At 49.5% G+C, this 20,873-nt stretch overlaps 1 protein-coding gene across 13 annotated transcripts in view; it reads right to left on the minus strand.

The window, feature by feature from the left end:
- Nucleotides 1-20,873, minus strand: part of SAMD11 (sterile alpha motif domain containing 11) — a 132,148-nt gene that overhangs the window by 46,589 nt on the left and 64,686 nt on the right. For all 13 annotated transcript variants that reach the window (XM_027702759.1, XM_027702758.1, XM_027702767.1 and 10 more), the window contains one exon: nucleotides 8,430-8,554. In XM_027702759.1, the coding sequence (XP_027558560.1) occupies nucleotides 8,430-8,554 (125 nt within the window). The remainder of the gene's footprint in view (nucleotides 1-8,429; nucleotides 8,555-20,873) is intronic.

The raw sequence follows: 20,873 nt of genomic DNA on the forward strand, positions 1-20,873 counted from the left end.
TGGGTCAGCATTTCCACGTGTCTCCTCCAACACAGCTCTCCCACTCACAGATCCCTGCACCTCTCTCCCTTTGACAGGACTTTTCCCTCCCTGTCAGCCACCCTGTGAGCCACTGATTGCTTGGAAGAAACAGGGAGCAGAGCAGGAGCTCGGTGCCTGCTCCTGGCACCTCTCAGCCCAACAGGAGCTTTGCAGACACGCAGCTGTGAGGGGTTCCTGGGGGACAGTGTCACCCCACTGCACAGCAGGAGCAGGGAGCCAGGCCCTGCAGGACTAACCCACGGCACCCAAACCTGGTGACACAGATACACACGGGCACTGGAGCTGGAGCAGTGCCAAACCCTGGCTCTGAAGCATCAGCTTGACTCGTGGAAGGGTCAGAGCTGCCAGTGAGAGTGGACAAGGCAGGTGCCACGTCACAGTCCACGCTGGATCTCATATATAACACCAGGGAGGTGTCACAGCACCAGGGATTTGTTTTCAGCTCCTTAGTAGCTGCCTGTGAGGCACCTGGCAAAGGAGGTGGAGGCAGGGGGCGGGAAGAGGTTATTTCTGGAAGCAGGATAATCTTGCTCTTCCCAGAGCCGCAAGGAAAGGAAGGAGGAGTCCGTGTTTATTTCAGTTTTGGAGCTGCAATGTGGACTGGCCATGAGTTGGTGGATCCCACTCCAGAGAGTGACAGACTCCTTGTCCTGACTGTGGCCAGTCTGCCCCGTTCACACCAGGCACAGAGGACACCAGGATATTCAAGGTGCCCATGGTGAGCCCAGTCCAACTGTGGCACCCCTTTCCTAAAACTGAGGGAGAAACACCTTGGAACGCCCCAGTGACCTTCCCAAAGGTGTTTGCAGAGCCATCCTACAAGAACTCTCCTGCCAGGGGCAGGCTTCAAACCCCTGCCAAGGTTGGACTCAATAATCTTAGAGAGAGATCTTAAGAGATGTCTTAGAGAGATCTTTTCCAACCTTAACCATCCTAAGTTTTTTGAGCTCCAAGAACAGGGCACTGAACTTCCTCAGCTCCTCCTCCTCCTGCAGTGACAAAGCCAAGGATAAAACCTGAACACTCACACCAGCAAAACCCCGTGCAGCTGCAGGGCACAGCAAAAGGAAACACTTCCATGTTGGGCTTTCCCATTTTTCCTTCCCCTCCCAGGAACCTCTGTTTGTATTACAAAAGGGGTGTTGGTCACCTCCCACTCCTGCAAGGCCTCAGGAGAAATAAAAATGAACTTAAATAGAGCACAAAGAGAGGACAGTCCTCCAGCTCCAAGCCAAGAACAGGATGAAGGGCACTGACAGAGCCTCGACCCTCACGTTGCCTAGGTAAACAATTGTCCTTCATGGTAAAACACATAAACAACAGTGCCTGGGCTTGCTGCTCCTGGATGCCCATTTGGTGCTGATTTTCTGCTCAATTTAAGGCAGCAGTCCAATAAAGGCTGCTGCTTTTTTTTCCTGTTGTTTGGCTTAGTTAAATGAAAACATGTCTGCATCCCAGCTCATTATCACACGCTCCGAGAACAGCCGTTCGCTGTGATTCTGTCTCTAACCATTAGCTGGAACATCCGTGATCCCAATTCTTTTCCACCCCCCAACATTAACTCCTCCTTTGCAGACGAAAGCTCTGGGTCTCAGTGCAAAGCCAAATGAGGTCATTGGGAAGGCTCTCCATGGCAGGCACAAAGAATTCAGGGACAGGCCCACAGGAGGTGAGATATCCAGATCCACGTTGTGAACTACAAGCCTGTCAACAAGAATTCCACATTCCAAAATGTGAAGCTTTTTACAGCTCGCTCCTAAAATTTCTCCTTCTCCTTTGCTTAGTCAACAGAGCATCAAGTGGAAAGATGAGACAGGGGGGTTAATACACAACAAATAACCTCACAGAGAGAAGAGAGAAATCTCATTCATGATATTTTTGAGATGTGTGGATGAACATTGCTTTTCCAGGACTGCAAGAGCACCACACGTGGCCTCCAGTGAAGCAGGACTCCTAAAGTGGGACTCCTCAAGGGACACAGGTGTCATGTTCCCCCTGTCACGTGGGATTCCCACAGGAATCACTGCAGGTTAACACTGAGGACACCCCTGCTCTGAGGCCGAGGCTCTCAGGGTTTGTCATTTCCATCATGTTGAACAAATAACCCCTAGAAGAAGCCCAAGCTCTCTGGGAGCTCTGCACTGCTGGAAAGCTGGCCTTTTGCTGCTTCCCACACCACGGCCAAGGAAGCCTCTAATCACTGGGGAAGGGGTCTTGAATCCATGACCTTGAATCCATGAGCAGTCCCCAATATTATCTGCAGAACCACAGTGATCTGCTCGCTGTTTGGAGAGAGACCTGACACTCTGCCATGTCTCCCTCTCAGACAATATTCACACCAAGCCAACTCCCTCCAGTCACGAGGGGCAGAAGGAAGAGAGGGAAGATCTACCCACCTTCCTCTAGCATCAGTGAGCCTGATTCCTCCACTTCTATCCATGCAAATAGTCCTACTGCAACTGGGAAGCCATGAAATGTGGCGCTGCAGAACAGAGGGTATTTGAGGAGAGAAAGAGGAGAAATTAACGGGATTTTTTTCTTTTTTTTTCAGGAGAGGAATTACTTAGAGCCTTGGGACCGGGACTCTACTGCAAAAGATGCTTGTTCAAACCCTAAAGCAATGAGAAATCACACACACACACAGGGGGGAAGACACCTGTGCTGTCTCTGTGAACCACAGAGCCCCACGAGGCTCCTCCATCCTCCCCCACCCCACGCAGGCCCTGGCAGACTGCATCAGCCAAACTGGATAGAGGGGATTGGACTTGTTTACAGCCACACCACGAGCTGCTTAGAGGGGTTCTAAATCCCTGTTTGATGTGCAAACCGTCAGCTTTGCTGCTGTGCCTTTGTCAGGCGGCCCTGGCTCTGCTCATCCTTGTGTGTGTGTGTCTCTCTCTCTCAATTAAGATTAAAGCTCCTTGTGCCATCATCCCCTCTCAAGGTAAACCCCTCTGCAGTGCCAGTGCTGTGCCCTGGCTGCTGCCTTGCCTTTATCTGATCCTTTTGGAAGTGACTTTTATATTCCCATTAGGCTCCTGCCTGCCCTCCCCTCCCCTCCCACGTGCCTGCTCCCCCTGAGGCACTGGAACACACTTCTCTACCTTTGCAGATGTTCTTAAGCCTCTTACCGAATCTCACCAATGCAGCTGCCTCTCTGCCTGTTCCTGAGGAAGCACAAACCCCATTATATTTGTACTTTTCCCTCTCTTCCTCCACTTGGCACGTTGCGCATCCCCATCGTGACTGCAATTTAATCAGCACCCAGGAAAGCACCTCCAGCACTTCCCACTGCAGATCACCACCACCACCACCACAAGAGAAGGACAGGGCAGAGAGAAATCAACCTGCAGGGTCAAGTGAGGAGGGACCATTCACATTCTGGGAGCCTTGGGAATCACCAAAGCTTATTTTTCCAGGTGGGTTCTACATGGTGTTCCCCGCAGCTGCAGCCCTGCAGACTTGTCAGCACCTATAAGTGCTTGCTCAACTCTCTTCCCTGCCCAAAACCCAACCTCACCTCCCAGCAGCTGCGTTAGCTGGCCCCAAGTTTCAAAAATAAGTAAATAAATAATTTTAAAGGTCCAAAACCGGCGAGGGAAGTGGTAGGAGATTAAACCCAGCAGCTGGATGTAAGCCCAGTGTAGACATAACCCAGACTTCAGAAGAGGAGCTTGGTATCATTTTGATCAATGAAGAGCAGCAGAGATGGCAGAGAGGCCCTTCCCTCACACTCCACTCTCTGACCCTCCACAAGAACTTATTGCTCTTCCAGTCTGTGCTGGAAACAACAAACACTTGCACACTTGGAATCTGCACAACCCTTTGGAGGACAGGCACTTAGCAAGCACAGGCACCTCGACTCCCAGGCACAGAGAAAGCAGAGATACACTGTTCTTAAAAGCCTGAGGACATGACACTGTCACCACTCAACCCAGAGGAGAAGGAAGAACAGTGTGAGAGGCTGCAGATGGGTAAAATCCCAAACTCAGTGAGATGGATTTCTCCACCTGGTTAAGAACCCCGAGTTACAAACAGGGCAGCTCTTCCCAGAACCCAGGATCCCCTGGGACCCGAGGAAACCCAAGTGCCTCAGTGGTAATTGTAATAATCAATCTGTGGTGCTGCAGAGCAGGCCCAGCACACACAGGTCTGCTCCAAGATTAAGAGATCCCTGTAACACCTGAGGGTCCCCAGTGGCCCTGGAGCAGTGAGATAGAGCCAACACACATCACCCACACACAAATATCTCAATCACTCCCCACTGACAGTGGCTCCAAAGCCAATCAATAGGGCAATTAGATTTTATCAGCATACACCTCTGGCCACCAACTTCTGCTGTCCTTGCAAAAGGCTCAGCCAGCCCAGGGCTCCAGGTTCTCACTGAGAACAACCAACCACCTGGAGCAGGTCTTTGCCTTTTTTGGTAGAATTTTGCACTGGCATTCCTGATTTCCTTTAAAGGTGCAGCAGCATCAGGGGACTTCAAACATGAGTTAGGCTGTCAGCTGTTCTTAGACATCTTGCTTCAGTGCAGAGAGCAGCAGCAGGGGAACACCACCCTCAGATCAGCTCTATGCTGACTCTCTAAAATCCACATCTATTCCATACTGTCACTGTGGTACAACAACACGGAGGTTTAGCAGAGATGTTAGGGAGGACAAAGCAGAAAACTGAGGTCTGTTGTTCTTTTGTTTTATGATCTTGAGGAATTTGCCCTTCTTTGTCTTGCTTGACTCACCTCCTACAAAGTACTCGAAAACTGGTGCAAGGAATTATGCATCTTGTCCAACATTTCTGATAAAATTTTACCTGCTGGCAATATAACTACCTCCCTTTCCCCTTCATCACTGTAGAACAGTAGTAACAGTCCTTCCATTTTTTTCCATGATATATTTATTTTCAAAGCTCTGCAGCTCTCAGACTTCTGTAGATGCCACGCTTACCAACGTGTCACAATCACCACACTGGTCTTAATCACACCCTCAGTGATGCAAGAAACAGCAGAGCCATTTGGTGTTGATTATTCCAGACCCTTTATAGCTCTTTGGGAATCACCAGATCCAAAACACAGTGATGTTTTTGGTCTCAGCTGTCCCAAACCCCAAGGCTGCACCTCCTCCAGGTTTATTGTTCCAAACCCACCTCTGTGGGTTATTGCACAACCCAAGTGAGTTATTAAATCCTGCTCTAGAAAGGGCCAAATCTGAGTCTTTCAGGACACAGTTATTTATTTTCCAAGTCTTTCAGTTTCTGCTGTCCCAAATTAATCTCTTCAGTCTCTCTGTTCCCAAATATAACCATCACCATTGACATAAAGTGACCTGTTTTCACTTAAAAGTCATCCATAAGCCTTCCAAGGATATTAATCAGTGCTGCTCTCCCAACCAAAGGTCTTATATGTTCCAGTCAGTCTTTTCAGCCCTCTATGACCTGAACATCAGCCCAGTTCTAACCTTGAACACCAGCTCTGGCCTTTCCTATCTCCCAGAAGTCATAAAAGCCCCAGAACTAACTATACACAATTATTTTTCATTAATTTCAACCCCTTTCTGCATTTCAAACACCATTAAAGATCCAGCAATGCTTCTAATTTTCCAGTCCATGCTGTTCAAAACCATTGCACTGCCTCTAATCCCAGTTCTAACTATAAATCAGGGAATTCCCTCACAGAATTAATCACACACCAGCCAATCCTGCCAGCTTCAACCCTCCTGCTACCCCTCACGGGCCCTGCAAAAAGCAAATCTCTTCCATTTGTGCTGTCCTTGTTCTCAATCCTCTGCTTAACCTCAGCCACAGCCAAGAAGGGACAGAGGCTGGTGAGTCCTGTTCCAGCAGCACACACTCACCTCTCACCCAGGGGATGTGCAGCTGGAGCAGCAGAGCAGCCTCTGGAATCTCCACCTCTCCTGACTGGCACCATGTGCCCAACTCCAAAACCATAAACCAGCAACAGAAACCGTTTCAGCAGCAGATCCCAAAGTGCCTCTGAGAGCACTGCAGCTCATGGACACGAGTGATGCAGGAACACGATGGAATTAACATCATTTATTCAGCATTGTTTATCTCCAGATGCCTTTTGGAGGGGGGAAGGTTCTCATAACCCAAATACACAGCATTGTTCTCAAGGGCACCCAGTGCAAACACAGCAGACAACGGGGGGCAAGGTTCTTCTCCCCTTATTGTTGTAACTAAGTGGTTTAAACAACCACCAGCCTTTCAGACTAACCCAACACTGGCTTTCTTCACATTCTATATGTAGCAATTGGTTGGTTTTTTCCCCTGCCAGCAAAAATGAACAGAACCAAGACACAACCCCAACAATGGGGCATCAGCTCCAAATCCCAGCACCTTCTGTTCCTGCTCCCCTGGCCTGTGTGTGCCTGGGAGGTGACACAGGGACCAGCTCAGCACACGCTCTGCACTCAGAGCTGGCACCTCCTGCAGAGACTTTGGCAAAATGAGCCCTCCCTTAATCAAACCAGCATGGAGAGAGAGCTGGCTCCAGAGAGAGGGGGGAAATCAGAGTTAAACTGTCCCTGGGGACATGTGACAATATCCCACCATCCCCCCCACCTCGCTCTTTTGCAGATCAACTCTTGTCTGACACACCAGATCTGTCACGTCCTGAAGAGCTTTGTCACTCGCTTGGTGGCCCCTTGTGTGGATGAGCCTCTTCTCTTTCCCTGCTCCAACATTCCTTGAGTATTTCACAGAATCATTAAGGTTGGAAAAGCCCTCTAAGATCATCAGGCCCAACCATCAACCCACCACCACCGTGTTTCACCACTAAACCACGTCCACATGGTTTTTTTGAACATGTCCAGGGATGGTGCCTCCACCACTGCCCTGGGCAGCCTGTTCCAATGCTTTACAAAGCTTCCCATGATGAAACTTTTCCTAATATCGAATCTAAACCTCCCCTGGCACAGCTTGAGGCCACTTCTTACTCTTCTTAAGGTTAAAAAACTAGCCAGAGAACCTCCAACATCAACTCTTAACAAATAAGAATGAGGGCTTCTACATCTCATCCTTTCCACTGCCTAGCACTGATGGGAATGAGAAGAACCCTTCTGCATTTCAGGAATGTTGTGGACCTCAAAGAATCCCAGCAACACTGACCAAGCCCAGCAGTTTCTCTGTAAACCAAACAATGTTAAAAACCATTTTGACACACAGACATATAGACTCAAGCAAGGTCTTACAGAAAAACGGATCACTGGCCAGTTTGGTGCTCTTGGAGCTGTGTGGGAAAAGGGGATGTTAAGGAAATCTGTTAATGATGAGAATATGAAGATTAAGATGTGAGAGCAAAGACTGGGAGCTGCCCATGGCTGCTCTACAGACATATCACAAATCCCCCAGCTCGGCACGACACATCCATGGCACTGAACACTTCACTTAAGTAATCACACCAGTACAAATTCCACTGCAGGCAGAAGGAACCTGTCAGGAAAGGGTTAAACCTCAGGCAAAAAGCCAACCAGGTACCTGTCATGTTCCTGAGCACCCTCCAAAGACATTCCCAAAGTGTGTTAGATGTGGTGTTCCCTTCAGATTTGGGGTTAATTTACACAGTCAACAGAACAGCTAACAAAAAAAAAATGTGAACAAATCCACAAACAGACAGGTTTTCAGGAAAGGCCTGTATTAACACACATAGAGATCTGGCCCTGATTTGGAAGGGCAGGGATCAGTCAACATAAAAAACTAACATAAATTACAGGTTTTCCTCAACATTTATTTATAATCGACGGCAAATCACAGATCCTGCAATCAACAGATCTCCAGTTTATTACAGAGCCTCACTTGGTGACTGATGAACAACTGTCACAGAGCATCCTTGCCCACACTCCCTCACTGACATCCACACAGGCACAGTGCAGGATCCAAGAGGAGCATTTCTGGTGCCACCACGTTAACCCGAAACCAGGTGAAGTACCAAAAAAAAGCCAGGCAGCGCTACAAAACCAAACAACCACACTCCCAAAGGAGTTGGCAGGCACAGCAGCAGCACGGGGAACCTCTGATTAATGAAATTACAAATCAAATCATGCTCTCTGCAAGGCCTTTCTGCTTCACTTGGCACCAGCCCTGGGGACATTTCACTCCTCTGCTGGCGCAAGCTCCTTTGCCAGTACTCTAACACAGACCACTAGATCTGGGAATAACACACAGGGCTGGGATCTCAGAAGGACTTCACCATCACCATGAAATCTTTTCCATGTTAATCTTTAGCCAGAATATTAAGAAACCCCTTCCTACAGCTCGCAGAGTTGTAACACAAAGAAACCAGCTGCCGAAAAACGAACGGACGAGGCAGCCAAAGGGAGAGGAGGGGAGTCAACGAACCCAGAGCAGCAGGACCTGCTCCAGCTCCTTACCTGCTGCTCCCAGGCCAACCTCGATGCTGTTTCTCTTGAATTCACAGCGGCTCTGGGTCTCTGGCATAACGAGCTGGCGGCTCTGGTGCAGGTTGGAGATGATAGTGGAAAGGTCGTTATCACGGCTGCAACAGAGCAGAAAAGCACCAAGTTAAGGAAATCCTATTTGCCACCACATAATTGATTTCTGTGTGTGTGAGCATCTGTGTGTGTGTGTGTGTGCACATGTAGGAGCCTTTTGTCTGCCCCTGACACCGCTGTATTCCAAGAAAGGTTGTTCCCCCCCCCTCCCACCCACCAGGTCCCTTGGTAACCTCCTCTAGTTTTGGGGAGAGAAGTGCAAAAAGTCCTTCCCAGCCAGCACTCTCATTTCCCATAAAGGACTCTGCAGCTGCCAGAGCTCCTGATTTCAGTTTTGCCAGATATAACTTGCGTGGGCCAGGACTTACATCTAGGATGGAAAAACTGAAAGTGCAGGAATTGGCAGGTCTGTTCCAGAATTAATAGGAAACTTGAACTGAAATAACTGATAGTTTTCTATCAGTTGCCACCCTTCTATTCTCAAAAAAACCAAGTTTTTCCATTCCATCACTCTTGGAACAAAAGACTGCTTGATTTGATTGAATAATAGTTTTTCTCTTCAGAGAGAAACCCACCACGAGCCCGGACATCAGCATTACTCAGAGCTGAGGGTACAGATTTATTTACTAAACTAATTTTCAACTCTTCCCTCTAACAGATCCTGAAACAATGCTCTTCCTTCTGGGAAAAGAGAATGTTTTAGAGCAATTCAGCATTATTTTGCCTGTTATCCTCGCATCAGATTGCTGCTAAGTAGGCTAGTTTAGTCTTTTTTTTTCTATTTCTTTTCCTTCTATGGAGAGGGAGAACACAAAAAGCATTCACTGTAGCAGATAGTGCATTTCAGTGGCAAATGCTTTTTGCTTGCAAACCACTATCCACTTGCAAAATATTTCTGAATAAATGATATACAAACAGTGAGGAGGAAGAACAAGGTAAAACACGACACTAACTGGCAATGCTGGAATGTCTCCCTTTTGTTTGTTTGCAGCGTTATGTCAACCCCCCCCCATCCTTCCAGCACAAGGTGCTTGCCCCGAGCTAAATGTGGCTATTTTTCTTCCTCCCCTCCCTCTAAATGGAAGATGACAGCCAGAAGAACCAGAGACACAAAAACCCCATACATATTAGCAATATTGCCCCCCCCTCCCACAGCCACAGCTCCCTCCCAGCCTCTACTCACATGCCAAGTGCACCCACTCTGTGCTGCTGTGACACACAGCACATGACACCAACGCACTGGTGGCAGAGAGTGTCCTCACCTGGGACCAGCAGGGCAGCACGGAGGGTGCATTATCTGCAGAATTACCTAGCAATGATCTTCCTTTAAATATCCCCCTCTTATCCCCCCCCCCCCCCCCTCTCCTCCCCCCCCCCTCCCCCCCCCCCCCCTCCACCTCCTCCCCACCTGCTGCGCCCCCACCTCCAGGCTGCTCCCAGCGCCAGGAGCGGATGTGCTCCGGCGCTCCCGGGAGCCCATCCCTGCTGCTGGAGAGCAGGGGCTAATCTGTCGTCTAGCTCCCCTGCTAATCAGATAAGTTTATGACAGAAAGTCTTTAGACAGAGGTACTTTCAGCGGGCGTCTGGCTCCAGATTTTCACAGGATGCTGCAGACAAAAACAGCCCCGCGCTCGCTCCTCCGGCAGCCGCTGCCACATTCCCGCTGCTCCCCCCGCCCGCCCCCGGGCTCAGCTGGGAGAAGGGATGCTCAGATCCCAAAGCCTTTGAGCACCCATTGCATCTTCCTCCGCTAAACCAGTTCAGATTCCTCCTTATGCAAGCAGAAGGCTAATTACTTAAGCAAGCCCACAGGTGAGTGGGAAGCCCATTTCTCCTGTGCCAAGCAGTTTTGGGTCTTATCCTCTTTTAGCTGCCACCTTTTAAGATGCATTATGCAAATATTTTGGTGTCTTAAGTCATTTATGGGATTAATGTGAGGTGATTATCAGTTCTTTTTAATCATGCCAATCAATAACTGGATGTCAGGGACAGAGGACAAATGCAGATAAACGCTGCCATCAGCACAACGCCGGGGAAAGGGCGGAGGAGAGGAGCCCGGAGTGCAGGGGGAGAGAGGCAGGGAGTAGGAAGAGAAAAATGGGATAATTACATCTTCGCATTTGCAGAGTGTCTTGCATCCCAATCGAGCCCACGGCACTGTAAACACGTTTAGCTACGAGGAGGAATTGTTTTACCCACCACTAAAACTCAACTCCCGGTCTTCCCGGAGAAGAGCACAGCACAGCTCCTTAACTGGGCTCTCCAAAACTCAAAGAGAGTGCAGAAAGCTGCGATATATCCAATGAAAACAAAAACACACGGAAGGAAACATTACCACACCAGAGGTGGTATTTTTTTCTTCCCCAAAATTCTTGTGTTTTTAGGAGATTTTCCACGCTTTTAAAACGAAAATCATCATTGTGTGCAAAGGTGCATTAGCAAGTCATGACTCCACACAGGAGCAGGTACCACAGGGCTCACAAGCACAGTCACAGGCTTTGAGCTCCACTCAGTCTACCCACACAATTAGGCAGAATCCCAGGAAAACAGGATTTCGCTGGAATACCTTTGCAGAAGGCAAACTGAACACCAAGGTGACATTGAGAGGAAAGGGAAGAAAGTCTCAAGATAAAGCAAACAGGCTGAGACAGCTTTTAACACATCAAACTGTCCCCAGGAGTTGTTCCTTTTGCCCTGGTGCATGGGAGGTTTAGAGCAGAGGCTGCCTTTGTGTTCTGGGTTCATCCTACACCTGGCTCAGGAGGAAGCACAGAGCTGGGGCTCAGGTCTTAGCAGGAGAAAAGAGGATGAACAGTAACCAGAGATTTTTATGAAAAACTGAGATCTTTCTGCATGGGTGAAGGATTTCAGCATTATTTAAAACGCTGGTGGCCAAACTGCCCCAGCAAAGGCAGCCCCACACAGCTGCAATCAGACTGCAGGGACTGTGTGGGCTCTAACAAGGGACACACTTGCTCTGCTAAACCCACAGGACTTTCTACCACCATAATGGAGCAACAGAACAAAACACCAGCTTTGGCTCTGCAGCTGACAGCTCTGCCACCTCCTCCTCACCCAGGACTGCACAAGAGAGTAAACTTATATAATTTTAACAAGAGACCTCCCTGAACCTCCACCAAGTCCAACTAACTGCTTTCATCCCCATGCTATTTAATAAAGGGAGCGAAAGTTTAACTTTTAATTGACTCTCAGTTCTTCCAGTACTCCACCAGCTCTCAGTGATGTAGCTGGGAAGGAGGGCTCTGCCCAGATAACAGCGATTTTCAGAAATCACCTCTTTTTGCACATTCACTGCAGCTGCATTCCCAGCCCTAAAATTTTGTCCTGGTCCAGCAGGACAAAAGACATTGCACCACCACAGGCTTTGGGACACCAGAAGCTGAGAAACATCAGCTGTAACTCCAGCCTGGCCAAACTCCTCACAGCTCAGTCCTGCCCAAGCTCTGCCTTCCCCCAGTCCCGAGGGAGCAGCTCAGCCAAACCACCATCAGTGACACCACACAGCCCACAGCAGGCAAACACCCACCTCTGCCCTGCCTCCTCCACGGGCCAGAAAATCCCAGGAACAGCCCAGCATGCTTCTCCAGGGAAAACAGCAACCTGAAAAGCTGTCCTTCCTGAAGACAGGCTGAGCCCCGAGCTCCTCCCAGAGCAGCCCAGACACCCAAAACCACCCACAGCTGTGAGGAAAGGGGAGCAGCTGTGCCCCACACCCCCTGCTCCAATTCCCTTGGACTGACTGGTCCCCAGCTCCTCATTCCCAAGCACAAACACAGGCTGGGTGGGGAATGGACTGGGAGCAGCCCCGGGCAGTGGTGGTGGGTGAGAAGCTCAATGTGCCCCAGCCACGTGCTCTCGCAGCCCAAAAAGCCAAACTGTGTCCTGGGTTCATCCTCACGGGGTGAGCAGCAGCTGAGGGGAGGGGATTCTGTCCCTCTACTCTGCTCTGGTGAGATCCCACCTTGAGTCCTGCATCCAGCTCTGGGGTCCCTGCACAGGAAGGACATGGACCTGCTGGAGCAAGTCCAGGGAAAGCCACCAAGATGATCAGAGGAGCAGCTCTGCTCTGGAGCCAGGCTGGGAGAGCTGGGGGTGTTCACCTGGAGAAGAGAAGGCTCCAGGGAGACCTTAGAGCCCCTTCTAGTCCCTAAAGGGGCTCCAAGAGAGCTGGAGAGGGACTTTGGACAAGAGCCTGGAGTGACAGGAGAAGGGAATGTGGCTTCCCACTGCCAGAGGGCAGGGTTAGATGGGATATTGGGAAGAAATTCTGCCCTGTGAGGGTGGGGAGGCCCTGGCACAGGCTGCCCAGAGAAGCTGTGGCTGCCCCATCCCTGGAAGTGTCCAAGGCCAGGTTGGATGGAAGGTGTCCTTGCCCATGGCAGGGGATGGAATGAGATGGTCTTTAGGGTCCCTTCCAACCCGAACCACTCCATTATTCTACTATTCTTCACTCTTAACTGTTGGCTGCAGACTTTTGTTCCCACATCCCATAAAAGAGGCCCTGTCCAGCACCTATCACAGCCCAGCTCACAGACATGAAGGGAACACAACAGGCAGAAGAACATCCAGCTTGCAAGACCTCAGGTCAGAATCCAGAACACACACTTTGGGGATACCAACAGAGTACAGCAAAAGGCCAACTGCTGCATGACCTGCGTGGAAGGAGCCCACACCAAGGGGGATGAATGGAGAGGGAGAGGATTCCTCCACCTGTGTGCCAAAGGCAGTAATTCCCCCTGGGAGCTCACCTGCAGCCCCAGCAGGGCAGTCACACTGTGCTGTGCCCTGTCTGGCCCTGGGCCCTGCAGGGTGCCCCAAAGCAGCACCCCCAGCCATGCACTGACACATGCACACACAAGCAGATTAAAGGTCTGATCCCTTCCAGTAGCATAATATTATATTTTAAAAACCGGATTATGGAAGGGGGCTTGAGGAAGATACGGATCTCCTGAAAGGTCAAGGAGGAGACAAATAGCCTTTTCTAGGGCTGCAGGTCGCCATGGCAACGCTCAGTTTGCATGGGGTTCAGTAATTAAATGGTTTGGGGACCTGCAGGAATACAGGTGTGACTCCAAGCTGCAGGGGAACATGTTCTGAGGGTGGATGGATGGGGCACTTCCATCCCACAGCAGCAAGGTTTGCTCTTCCAGAAAATGAAGGGCAGAAAATGAGAACTTCCTGTCAGGATTCCAGAGGGCACGTGGAGGGTTGGCCACATCCAGATTTCCTTTCAGTCTGGAAAGTCACTCCATGTCGTTGACAATCTCCTAAGACTTTTTTTCCGGTATCTGGCTCTGGATGATCAAAGTTCTGATCACAAGACCTTTTTTAGGCAATTCTGCTGTTTTGGTGGGCAAAGTTTTAAGAAAGATCTTGCAGCACTGCAACAAGATTTCTTGAGTCTGAACTTCCAATCCAACACACATTTAACCTCATTCCAGAGCACCAGCATTTGTAAGGATGGCACTTTAACAGGGAGTAAAGCTGGCAGTGGTGATGTCTATTATTGTGCTGCACGTAGCACTGGAGAAGCAACCAGGCCACCAAACATGCCATATATATCCTGCCTTTTCCCTGCCCATTTATCCACTGAGAAGAATGTCCTAAGCTTTTGCAAGCTGCTTCCATCCAACAGGATTCCCATTCCACCACTAGGCTCTGTCCTGCTGCCAAAAGCAACAGCCAGAGAAGTGGCTGGATATTATTATGGCTTGGGCAATTTTCAAATCCTTAATGAAAAGAGGGCAGAGGAGCAAGAGATCCATTTACCAGGAATGCAGGAAAGCTGTGATAAGGGTTTTGCCCAAGCCACAGGCAACTGAGCAGCTCGCTGAGCACCACAACTCAGACCACGGATGTTGCAAGCAGCAACCACAAAGCTGTAAAGGCCAAGTCCAAAAGGCTCCTTTAACTGGATGTAACATGAAATAAGAGCTGTTCTCTAACAAAATGGCCACCTGACCTTTGGAGGAGATCCCTGAAAACACTGTGCACTTGACCTGTTCCACTGGCAATAAAAGAAAACTGCAGGGGAGCTCAGCGTGGGAGGCAGGATCCACGGTAGGTCTGGGGAACAACAAAAAAAAGTCTTTCTCATCCAAAAAATCTCACGCCAAAACCCAACAAACACCAGTGCAGGACTCTGGGAGTACAGGCAGGACAACATGGATAACTGCAGCTCAGAGCTGAGAGTCTAAAATCCCCTGTCACATCCCAAGGCTCTGATATAGGGAGCTCACTCTGCAGAGCAGTGATGAGACGGACTCATAACTAATGGCTGCAAAAATTGCTGCTGGAAGGATAAAAAAACACCCTGCTAATGTTCTCTACGAGTGCCCTGATTGCTGCCCTGTCTATGTTTAATGGGATAACTGGTCCTGTGTCTCCCCAAAGCCGGTTGCTCGGATGAGACGCTCTGTAATGGCAGGGTAATGCTCCACCCGTGGCCACCCCATGAGCTGCCGTCAGAACAGGCACCCAAGGGACAGAACCACACCAGAAGGTGCCTGTCTGGGACATGATGGCACAGCAACCCACTGACTCATCGGAGGAGCTGCAGAGAAGCACCTGCAGAGCAGCCACACGAGCAGAGCCATCCCTGCTGGCCCGGGCTGTGCCAGCCCCCTCATCCAGCCCCGCTAATGAGCCCCAACCTGTGCCAGAGGAAGGAGAAGTCCATCACAGGCACTGCCACTGAACTGTCACATTTGCTAATTGGGGCCCTCCCTTGGGAGGTATAAATGAATTAGGAGCCAGCCCTTCCAGGGACGCTGTGGTAACCAGACATGCAGCAATCCTTTCTGACTGACTTCTGGGAACAATAATCTTTTTTTTTTTGAGCAACATCTGCACCGTGAACCTCCGACTGGCAGTGTTTGAAGGCAGCAGCTGTTGCTCCAAGACTCCATCTGGTCCTGTCTTGTCCCCTGGTCCTCACGCTGGACCATCACCCCGTATCCCTCTTCTCAGTCTCAGCAAACTGGTCCCTTAACAACTGCTTAAAGCCCAGTCTTGGAGCCAGCACACTGGGATGCAGTGACTTTTGGAGGGGATGAGACAGATGGGGCAGACACCTCAAGCTCTTGGCCCCTTTGACTCCTGGCCTTCGAGTGGGGGTGAGACATGTGCCCAGGCCCCTCTGTCCCTGCGGGCCACAAACCACCCTGAGACCCTCAGGAGGTGGCAGCTCCCAGTGACTGCTGTGCCAGATCCAGGCTGGGAGCAATGCCTTTTAAACGTGTTTCATTTACAGGCATTAGCAGCAACTGCATCTTTAACAAGGAGAAGGACGAGGAGACTAATGGATGGAGACAATTAACCAAAATATAAATCAGTGTCAGAGTCTCTGCATCTCGCAGAGGCAGCCAGGCGCCCGCAGGGTCTGCTGGTTCTTGCAAGGCGCTGCTCAAAGTGACTGCAGAGAGGGGGAGGAGAGGGGAAGGAGACAATTTGGTCAAAATTTAAATAATTTTCAACAGTGGTTGCCTTTCAGTTTGCTGCAGCTCTCCCTCTCCAAAATAAGGAGGCAGTAGAACAGCAACCTCCATCCAGATGCCGTGCCCCGTCCTCCTCGCAGGGTGAGCCCCTGGGTGCCTTTCAGAGATTTTCCATCCTGCTGGCACACAGGGTTTGCTCTGCCCATGCTCTGAGCTGCAGGATCCCACACAGTAACATTCCTGTGCTCGGGGTGAGGCATAAAAAAAGTGCAGGTTGCCCTGCAGAGGAGGTGTTTCACCTGCGGTGCAGCCCCACGCAGCAGCACCCAAAAAAGGCTGCTCCAGTGTCAGGATATTTAGCATAAGTTTGGAGCTCAAGCTGTCATTTTTCTGCTCCAGTTTCCTGCCCAGACTTCACTGGAATGTCAGTCAAGCAGCTCTGTGCTGCTGCTCTCCACACACATGGGGATGCACCAGGCAGGGTGGGAGTGGGAGGCATCAGACACCCAGAGGCCACCTGGTCCTTCAGCAACAGGAGCTCCAGATATAGCTGAGATAAAAACAGAGGGAGTGATATTCCCAGCAGAGACAAAATTTGCACAGACCCAGAGACTGCAAGACAGCCGAGGAGATGACGAAGGAATCCAGCACCCAACCAGACTGAGTAAGTCTTTTCCTAATATTTAATCAAATCAAAGGCAAGCTGAGCAAACCCAGTCAAAAATCTTTGAAGGGATGCAAAGCAGGAGATTGATACCAGGTTTGGAAGGGAAGAGAGACTCAGGAATTAACATGGGAGGAAATAAAACTGGAAAATATTTCTTTTTAAATATGTTTCAGCGGCTCTCCATCCCCTTAACGATCACACAGTAAGTGCAAGGATTATATTAAATTTTACTGATCAATACAGTTGCTATAAAACTGTCCCGACCCTCTGCCCCTCCCTACAATAAAGAAAAAAAAATCCAATATGTAAAGGGAGGGATGTCAGGGCTTGCAGGGGAAAAGACATAGGGGCATTGATCAGGTGGAGATCAGGGCAGGTCTGTGCATCCTCCACACCAACCATGTCACTCTGAGGAACACACGTGGCCTTCCTTTTCCTTCCTCATTCTCAGCCTGACCAGACACAATTCCAGTTTCAAAGCTGAATTTCAGACTGTTTCCTCTCCGGTCATTCCTTCCATGTACCACATGCACACCCATCCTTGCCTGGCCAGGCTGATACACCAGGACTGACAACCAGCTCCAAGGAGATGATAAAATCACCACAACCTGCAGAAAAACAAGCAATTTTTTTTCTTCTCTGTTGACCTCCTCTCCTCACCATCACAAAAAGGCAAGTTCCTGGTGTAAGGATCAGACCACTCATCACAGTCAGGCTCTTCCCAGAGTCATTGGTGCTGGAGGAAACGGCCTCAAGTTGCACCAGGGGATGTTTAGCTCGGATATGAGCAAACATTTCTTCACTAAATAGGTCATAAAGCACCAGAACAGGCTGCCCAGGGCAGTGGTGGAGTCACCATCCCTGAAGGCATTCAGGAGACGTGCAGATGTGGCCCTTGGGGACATGGTTTATAGTGGTGGCCTTGGCAGTGCTGGGTTAAGGGTCGGATTTGATGCTCTCGGAGGGTTTTCCCAACCTAAAGGAGTCCATGATTTAGCAACAAGAGCCGGCGTGAGTGTGTTGCTCAGGGCTGCCCAAACTGGAGCACACGCCCAGGGACAGGACAGGCATGTAAATCAGTGACTGTGCAAAGGGAATAATGAGCTTTTTATGGAAGCCATTAAAGGGAAAACCCAGATTGGTCTATAAATACCGCTGCATCATTATAGCTCCGAGAAACAACCTTATGTAACAGCACGACCATGGGATGGCAGGGCTGGTGCAAAATAAGCGCTCAAAAGCTCCCGTATATTTTTTTGGTTGCCATTTTTTAAAACCTAATAACCGATTTCCAAGGCAACATATGCGCTCCAGTCCAGCTCCTGGGGAAAAAAAAATCCACCTTCTGTTCCCCTGCTATTTGCAGGTAAATCTGGGCAGTTATTACAAGGTCCTGGAAGGTTGCTGCAAGAGCAACACCTGATGCAGCTCCCACATAAAATGCCACCAATATAACTTTTTTTCCCTTAACCTGCAATGTCCAGCCTCCGTGGGCCATTTAATCACAGATTCATTGATTTTTAAGCCCCAGAAGGGACCTTTATATCTCCCTGGTCTGACCTGCTGCACAGAACCTGTCAGGAAATCACCCCATCGTGCTCCCAGTTAATAGTGGCAGCTCGGAGTGGATAAAAAAAAGTGTGACCCGTGTCTCTGCCCACCAGGGAGCAAACACAGACCCTCCATCCCCAAACCCTGACCACACTGAAGTGTGGGCTCTGGGAATAAAATCATCTTTATTCCCAAGAGCTGATGAATCCTCTCAGCTTCTTCCTTACTAGGATGTAAAACCTTCCTAACCAGATGAGAAAAAGCACATTTCACAAGCTCTGCCTCCCTGCCTCACACACAGCACCCGAATCAGTGCAGGATTAACCATCCTCCAGCCCAGCAGAGCCATCTTGGGATAAGAAATTCTGCAGAATAACTTTCTCCTCAGCATGTCTTGCTCTGCCCTGGCATGGCCTTTGAGTGCCAGAGGTCCTTGAGCAGACAGGCAAGGTCACTGTCTGACACTCCCAGCAGTAAAACCAGGGTCACTGAGTCAGCAGAAACGGAGATGGGATGTGGATCAGGGAAAGCTGGCAGCTCAGACCGATCAAGGGCTCGTCCCCTCCTCCCTTCACTCCTGCTTATCACCTTGCACACAGCTCAAAACATCCCCAGCATCTCCCTAATCACAGCACACAGCCAACACCTTCCCTCGCAGGTCGCTGGTGGACAAACAGCCAGCGCAGGATAAGACCTAAAGCTGGGCACAGGAGGATTTGGGTCAAGGATTTGAAGGCTCTGATCAGGTGACTAATGAAGAAGGGACTGGGGGGTGTAAGGGGGAGCAGCAGAGTTTGCTTCCCTGTTGCACAACAGGCAGCGTGACCCGCTGACAGCCCGGGGTCGCTTTTCCACCAGGGACGGGCGGGTGAGCCCGGGGCAAAGAGCTGGATGCAGGCCAGCACGTGGGTGTGCAGAGGGGCTGCCTCCTTCCTCCAGACCTCTCCATGCCTTGCTGCCTCTCCCCATCCCTCTTCCCACACTCCAGGACCTCTCTGGCACAAGCTGGGCAGCCCCTGACCTGCCGCCGCATGAACTGCTGGGAGGGAAACCACCTCCTGCTGCACCTGCTGGCTCCCTCTCCTTCCTTCCCTAATTCACCTCTAACTTCTTTGCTTGCTGCAAAAACCTAGAGGACACACACCTGGTTTGTACCCAGCAATGTGCCCAACAGCACTTTCACATCCTGGCACTCAGGAATCCAGCCTGAGACCTGCTGGAGTTAATGGAAACTCCCACCCACCCCTGCTGACACAGGAGTAAGCTGTTCCCCATGGGGATTTTGTGCTCCAGACAGAAGACAGAAGCATGATTTCCAGCAGGCAAAGCTCAGGGAAAAAAGCTGCCTCCCATTTCTTGGCCACCTTTGGTTATGATTTTTAAATTGTGTAACTTTTGGATAAGTTTTAAAACTTCACCCCGACAAAAAAACCTCTTGGTAACTCTCTGTCTTTCTTATCAATCGAAGATAGACAACAATTTGCCAGCCTCCCACCTCTGCCTTTTAGGTATCTCCACCTTCTGATGAGATGTCACCCACCAGACACAGGCAAAAAAAAAGGAAAGAAAGGGGAAAAACAAGGGACTGGGAAAAGAGGAAGGAGGGGTAAATAAGTTTTTCCAACTGGAAGGAACTGAGAGGCCTGAAAACCCCAACCCCAACCATGGGCAAAACAGCTCTAAATTTTCCTGCAGACTGATCTTGAAAAAACAAATTAATCATCCTGCAATGTCCTAAGCAAAACGCCCATAAAATTTCATTAATGCTCATGACAGTTCATAAAAATGATCAGTAGCACTGGCAACTCCAAAATAAGGTGGAAATAAGCATAAAGACGTTTTTTACTGTAATCCTGCTTTGTCATTCAGCTCTCTGCAAGCCCATAAATAAAAATAAGATGGAATTACACCCCAGCAATGCTGCACTGGAGATGGGGAGGAGAGATATCCCTGAAGTTTTGGAACTTGCTGCGTTCCAGGGTTCCTCAGAAACACACAAACAGAAGTGTTTTGCTCAGCCAACAAAAAGAATGTGTGGCTGACACGCAGCTGCTGTGCCTGATGGAGACAGGGGCTCTTTAAATATCCCGAATTCCCCTCATTTTCTCAATTCATTAAGCTGCCTGCTTTGAACTGATGAAATATTAAAATACTCGGATGAGCAGCTTTAATTGGGTGACAGGGCACGAGTTTAGACACTGAACAGTGGGGAGTGATGATCTACAGGAATCACTCACACAGCCAAAGCATTAAGGACAGGCACATTCAAATCATTTCAGTCTCACAGAAGGGTGGGATGGGGGAGGTCAGAAAATCTCCCATTCCACAAATGTGCCCTTGAAGTTTTGGTCTAAAAGCAGATGGATGTGAGTCTTTCTTTGATCCCTGTATGGGCTAAAATGTATCAAGAATTCTTCCCAAAGCTGCATCCAAGACTACGTGTGTCTCAGTGATACACAAAGGCCTTGAGATGCCTTCAGTTTATCCAGAATCCTTTAGGTTGTCTTACAAAAGGTCCATTAAACCCCCCCTGCTATGACAGATACAACACACTGGGGATAAACATGAACAGAATTACTCTTGATTAAACTTTCCCTCTTCTTTGTAGCTGTCTAACAGCTTTTCTCACCTTTATTTCAAATATAATTGTATCCTTTTAGCTTTAAAATGAAAGCTGAAACTGGTTTA

The sequence above is a fragment of the Neopelma chrysocephalum genome, unplaced genomic scaffold, assembly GCF_003984885.1.
Source record: "Neopelma chrysocephalum unplaced genomic scaffold, ASM398488v2 Primary Assembly neopelma1_196, whole genome shotgun sequence".
Classification (NCBI taxonomy): Eukaryota; Metazoa; Chordata; class Aves; order Passeriformes; family Pipridae; genus Neopelma; species Neopelma chrysocephalum.